This window comes from Corvus brachyrhynchos, unplaced genomic scaffold, assembly GCF_000691975.1.
Source record: "Corvus brachyrhynchos isolate BGI_N302 unplaced genomic scaffold, ASM69197v1 scaffold19, whole genome shotgun sequence".
Lineage (NCBI taxonomy): Eukaryota > Metazoa > Chordata > Aves > Passeriformes > Corvidae > Corvus > Corvus brachyrhynchos.
The window spans coordinates 761918-767803 of NW_008246061.1; the positions used below are offsets into that span (position 1 = coordinate 761918).

The 5886-nt window shown below is 51.8% G+C and overlaps 1 protein-coding gene across 1 annotated transcript in view; it reads right to left on the bottom strand.

Moving 5' to 3' along the window:
* The window catches only part of TBX3 (T-box 3), an 11445-nt gene that overhangs the window by 2335 nt on the left and 3224 nt on the right, over window positions 1-5886 (bottom strand). The window contains exons 3-5 of the mRNA XM_017746479.1: window positions 4676-4822; window positions 2450-2526; window positions 986-1143 (exon numbers count right to left, since the gene is read on the bottom strand). Coding sequence (XP_017601968.1) covers window positions 986-1143; window positions 2450-2526; window positions 4676-4822 — 382 coding nt within the window. The remainder of the gene's footprint in view (window positions 1-985; window positions 1144-2449; window positions 2527-4675; window positions 4823-5886) is intronic.

The window sequence follows — 5886 nt, forward strand, 5'->3', positions numbered from 1 at the left end:
CTCCCTTCCCGGCTGCAGCGGGGGTAGAGGAGGAACGGGACAGCAGCAACCTCGGGGCAGGGCTGAAGGGCCTTGGGGATGTGTCTCCTACGACGTTTTCCAAAGTTTCAATCCCTTTCAACGGGCAAACTTTGAAAACGCACACAGAGACACCCCGCAGCCGTCTTCATCACCCCCTGGGCCCCCTTCTCCCCAAACACATGCACGGCTTCGCTGGATTCCTCTGCACTCCTAATTTCAGCGCCCCAGGTGCGAAGCTCTGGTTTGCTTTTCGGGTCCCCTCCCAGCTCCCCTCCCCTCAGCTCGGCAGGCCTTCAAAAAAACGAGTAAAGCAACTACAAAAAAGAGGTTGTTTCCTCCTCCCCCTGCCCCCCCGCCCCGGGATGGATTAATACATACGAGAGGGCTGCAGACAGCTCCCAACCCCGCACGGAGAAACCCAGGGTGACTTTTCTATAACAAAGTTCGGGACTGTATCCAGGGGAAAGATCCTTCCTCTAATAACAGATTCAGTGAGGAATATTAATGGAGTGACTCCAGTTTTGAACTTTTGCCCCGTGGTCTGTCTTTGCTCCCTTGACTTGGAGCTGGCTCCTTGCTGAACCAAGGAGGGGAGGGATGAATGTGCAGCAAGGGGAGAGGGAGGCCAGGGGGGAGAGGGAGAAGGAGAGGAAGAGTGAGGAAGGCAGAGAGAGAGACTGAGGGGGGAGTAGGGAGGAGAAGGAATGAGAAAAAGAAAGGAAACAAGAAGAAGAGTGATGGAAAGAAGGAAAAAGAGGGAGGAAAAACTAAAGAGAGAAAGAAGAGAGAGAAGAGAGCAGAGAGAGAAAAGAGATGAGAAGAGAAGGAAAGAGGTAGGAAGGAAGGCAAGAGGGAAGGGAGGAAGGAAGGAAGACAGGCCAGTGCCAGAGGGCAGCGGCACAGGCCAGGATTTGTCACCACACAGAGCAGACACCCAGGCTCCCCCAGGGGCCGCAGCTCTCACCTTTGAGGCTGGAGGTGCCCACGGCAGGCACGGCAGGACACGAGGACTGGGCAAAGCACTTGAAGGCCGTCTGCTCATTGGACGACTCGTCCGAGGTGGGATTCTCCTTCTTCTGCCTCTCGTCGTAGACCCGCATGGACTGCAGGGTCAGCTGCTTCCTGCGGGCACAGAACCCGCTGGGCGAGTGGCCCCCGGCGCCCCCGGGACCCCTCCTCCTCCCCAGCCCCTCCTGAAGTTCCTATTTGGGCACGAGTAGCACAGGGGAATTAAGAGCCACGGTTCCCTCGAGGAGGAGAGCGCGTTTCTGGCAGGCAGGGCTTGGCTGCTAATGAGAGGAGATTTCTTGGAAGCTGAGCAGCTCCTCAGCGAGGGCTGATATTAAAGACAAGGGGCGGAGGGGAGAGGGAAGCATTCCCTGGAGATTAGCTTTTAAAAGGCAAGGATGTTCCAGAGATATGAGCCATCTTAATGGTTGCTAAGATTGCTAGGAAGTGGTTATTTTGTTAGGCACTTTATGTAATCTTTTCACCAACAATTAACCCGGAGTAAAAATCTATTTATATTTAGAGAAATTAGAAATCATTTCCGTCCTGTGGCTCCAGCGCTGGCTTTATTTTCACACTGACGGACAAGAGGAGCTGGCGGGCGCATGTTTGTGTGTGTGCTGGGCTCAGAGTTGGGCAGGCAGAGAGGCCTCTTGGTTTACATGACATTCCCCCCACCTTTTATTTTGTTGTTTGCTTGAAAACAGAGGAACTGATTCATTTATTCATTATCTAACCCCCCGTGCAAATGGCTAAAATATCTTGTCTCCTGTAACACAACAAAACAGACATATCTCCCGTCAAAGGAAAAATATTGTCCCCTTCTCTTTTTTCTCCTTATATTTTCTTCTCATATTAAAAATAAAAATCTTGAGTCCCGTTATAACGAGTTCTGCCTGCCTACCTGGGGCACAAACTGTGTCCTGCTGCTTTTGGAAAAATAAAGAATCTTCTATCATTAATTACTTCCATATTCATGAGATCCCTCTGTCCAAACAGTTTATTTATACGTTTCTCCTCCACATTTTAGTCTTTTCCATACGGTCCCCAGGAAAATGCCAGAGGAGATTCAAGCAGTGCTCAGCCCTCACTTCTCTCTCTTCTCCAGTCCCAGATCCAAACTACACTGTAATATTCCCTCTCGAATTTGTAAGGGAAGGTTCTTCTCTGCTAATATTTGCTTAATGTACTGCACTCCCTTTGGCCAGTCATCCTCTGCGATGTGAAAACTAAACGTGGAAAGCAGGAAAGAATTCCCATGCAATCCGTTTGACGTTATTAACGCCAAGATCCTTATGGATTTTGGCGGGGGGAAGTGTGGTTTGGAGGTGAGGCAAGGTGATTTTGACCTCTGCTCGTGTTCTGAGCTTAACACATGAAAACCAAACGAGGCGCCTGTACAGAATCGAGCCAGACTCACCTCTTTTCCCTCCTTCCATTCCCGGTGTCCCGAAAACCTTTGGCAAAGGGGTTGTTGTCAATTTTTAATTGTGTGATCTATAGGATGGAGAGAAAAAAAAAAATAGCCAGGGGGTTGGGGCAGAATAAGGACATTTTTGTACTAAAAAACAACAGCAAACCCCACTCCTCCCAGTTCCCCCAGCGCTGGCAGGACCCCGGCAGGAGCAGGACAGGGCAGGGGGCAAAGGTCCCTGGTTTTTGGGTGAATCCATACGTCTTCCCGAGCTGTTTGGAAGCAGCTCGCCCCCAGCCCCCCGCCAGGCTGGCCGGCGACCTGGGCCGTGGTGGCAATGAAAGAGCCCCGTGTTGCTGCCACCACATCGGAATTAATTGAGCCGTGCAATGAGATCCATGCAAGTTGTGCCTGTGCTTAAAACTCTTTAAATACCATAATTAAACCACAAAGGAATCATACCCACCCCCCCGCTATAATAAAATACTTTATATAATCGCTTTATGCTCCGTGTGTGTTGGGGCGCCAGGGGGGCCAGGAGCCTGGTCGTTTTTTTGGGGGGGTGCGTGTGTTTTTCGGTCTGGGTTGCTTCGGGGTTCAGGTTATGGCAGGGAACAACCGTGGGGAGGGATGGGGGGTGCGGGGCATCCCGCAAGTGCCCGGTGCCCCGCGTACGATGCACGGAGCCGAATTCCCAGCCTGGCGGGGGCTCACCTCGCTGGAACGGGATGTGAGCAGTGGGAACGGGAATGCCGCCTCCCCGCCGCTCCATTGCCGGTCTCGGACCGGGCTGGAAGCACAGCAACCCCCCAGTTTAGGAGCAGAGGAGGATCCCGAAAAGGAAACCCCGCCTGCGCCCGAGTGCGGGCAGGACCGGCCTCGGCTCCCGAGTCACCCGGCCGCCGCACACACGGGATCAGGAAAGAGCAGGAAAACCCCACTGCTAAAACCAGCGGGACTTTTAATCCAGGTGCTCCCGGCCGTGCCTTCTGCTCCCCCCGCGCCGAGCCGAGGGCTCCCCGCCGCTTCCGCACGCCGCTTCCAGCCGATTTCATGGCAATCACACAAATATGCTCATTTCTGTCCTTCAACCAAGCCGCCCCCAGCTGATAGTCCGGGGCGACCAGCCCTGCTGATAAGTCCCAAAGCAAAGTCTACTCTCTGTGCACTCACTTTCTTTCAGTTTCCTTGCAAGTGCCCGGCCGCAGAGAGAGAGGAAAATAGCCCGAGCCCCGAGGGGGAAGTGGCTTTTTGGAACGCGAGGGCAGAAGGGTACGGACCCCCCCCTTTTCCCCATGAATTCTTAACGGGAAAGGATGTGAGGGGCAGAGAGGGGCACAGGGGAGCTGCAGCGAGCGGGCGCTGCGCATCCAGAGCCTCTGCGCTCAACGTACACGAATGCAAAGTTGTAATTCACAGACAACAAAAAAATCAAAGCCCCTTTTTTGGCTCCTTCGCTTCCTTCCACTTGACTTAATTATCGTAAATTCGCCATTTGCCACTCTCCCAAATATACCACCTTCGTCGCAAGCGACAATAAACCAGCAGCAATGGAGAGGCAGCGTTCGCAGCGCTGCAGAACTTTCTCACACGGGCTCTTTCAGCCCTTCCAGCTAAATTCAAGCGAGATACCCCTCTCTGACCAGAGCATATTTCTGCACCACAAAAAATAATAAAACACTGCAGGATGCAAAAAAAAAATCATAATATAATAATAATAGGAACCAGACGTTCGCTCCAGCCTTATTGCCAATTGCTGTTAAAGGAGCTAAAACAGCACAAAGGCCAGGAAGAATTACAAAATCTCAGCCCTGCTGCTCTCCCCACTCTGTCTTTCGACACACGGAGCCGAGTCTCTTTTATTAATTTTTTTTTTCCTGATGCGTCTTAGATTAAATCCACACCGAGAGCAGCAAACCCCACCCCACCCCTTTCCTCATACTGGGGAGTGATACCGGGGGAAAAAAAATGGTAGAAAACCCCTAAACATTCTCCCCACCACCCCCAGTCCTCCCTCCTTTTAATTGCCTCCCCGAGGTCGGTATTAGGAGAGTGCTCGACCCCCTCCCCCAGCGCCTTCCCGAAGTCGGATCAAGGAGGTTTTGGGGGAAAAGATGAGGGGGAGAGAGAGAAGAGCGGGATGGGCTTCGTGAGTTTTAAGGGAACAATGCAGAGTAAAAGTTCTCTTAAAAGCCAAAACACGTAAAACAAATCCTCTCTTAATCTCCTTACCTTATCATTCTGGTATGCGGTCACTGCGATGAATTCAGTCTCCGGGAAAACGTAGGTCCTGAACGTGCTGTAAGGAAGCTTGAGGATGTCGTTGGCTCGGACGATGTGGAACCGGGGCTGGTACTTGTGCATGGAGTTTAAAATGGTCTGGGGGGGCAGCGGCCGGCAGCAGAGAGGGCAGGAGGGAGGGAAAGAAGACGGTCAGCAGGAGCAGCATTTCCCCCAGCCATCGGCACTTTCTCCTCCTAATTTGCCTTCCCTCTCCTTCCTCCCCTCACTCCTCCCTGCCAAGCACACTCCAAACACACGCACACGCCTCGTAGCATCCAACCAAAAGTACTGACAGCTCCAGCTCGCCGGGGTTAGGCTCTCGCTGGACCTCTCGAAGGAGAGGAGAGAGGGGGGCAACCCTTCAGAGCTCTGCTCGGAGAGGGGGAGAAGCTGTTTGGGCTCCGGCAGCAATGTCTTTTGATTTCAAAGTGAAAAATAAATATTAAAAAAAACCAAGTAATGCAACAGCAGCTACAATTGCAACACCACCACGAGAGCTTCGGCTCGGTCTAATTGCGTGCCCCAATTCACTTAAGGCCTTCTGCGAAAGGCAAAAATGCATCGTCTAATCAAATCACAGGCAGCAAATGCAATCTTCGGCACATTAGAGATCCCCCCGCCGCGGCCACCAGCAGCAAGCCCCGGCTCCGCGGCAGAGGCTTTCCCAGGAATTGAAAGAAATGGCCAGGATCGACAGAGCACTTATCAGCAGGTTTGTTTGATTTCACTCTCAGGGTAAGTTTTTATCTCTGCACACCCGGTAAATGTAAAGGAGTGGATAGACATGAATGGGCAACTTGACCTCTGCTTTTGGTCCCTGTTTATTTTCACTCTGGCTTGCTTTACATTATCCAGATTAATATAGATTTAAACGTTTGCGTACTTAGGCCTTTAAGCCCTTTATACACATATGCATATCGTTTTCCTACGCTTAGAAAGTGTGATCGACTTTATTAAAAATATATATAGATATATAAAGTCACCGCAGCTCTGAGAAATATCGAGTTGCGCTGCACTGGAAATGTATCCCTACAGTAAACGCTGCATGGCATGGGGAGGTTACAGAGTAAACTCCAGCCTTTAATCCTGACCCCAGCACGAGGAAAAATCAAGGACTACTATAAACCGGACAGATGCCCGTCCCCGGGTGCCCGGGGAGG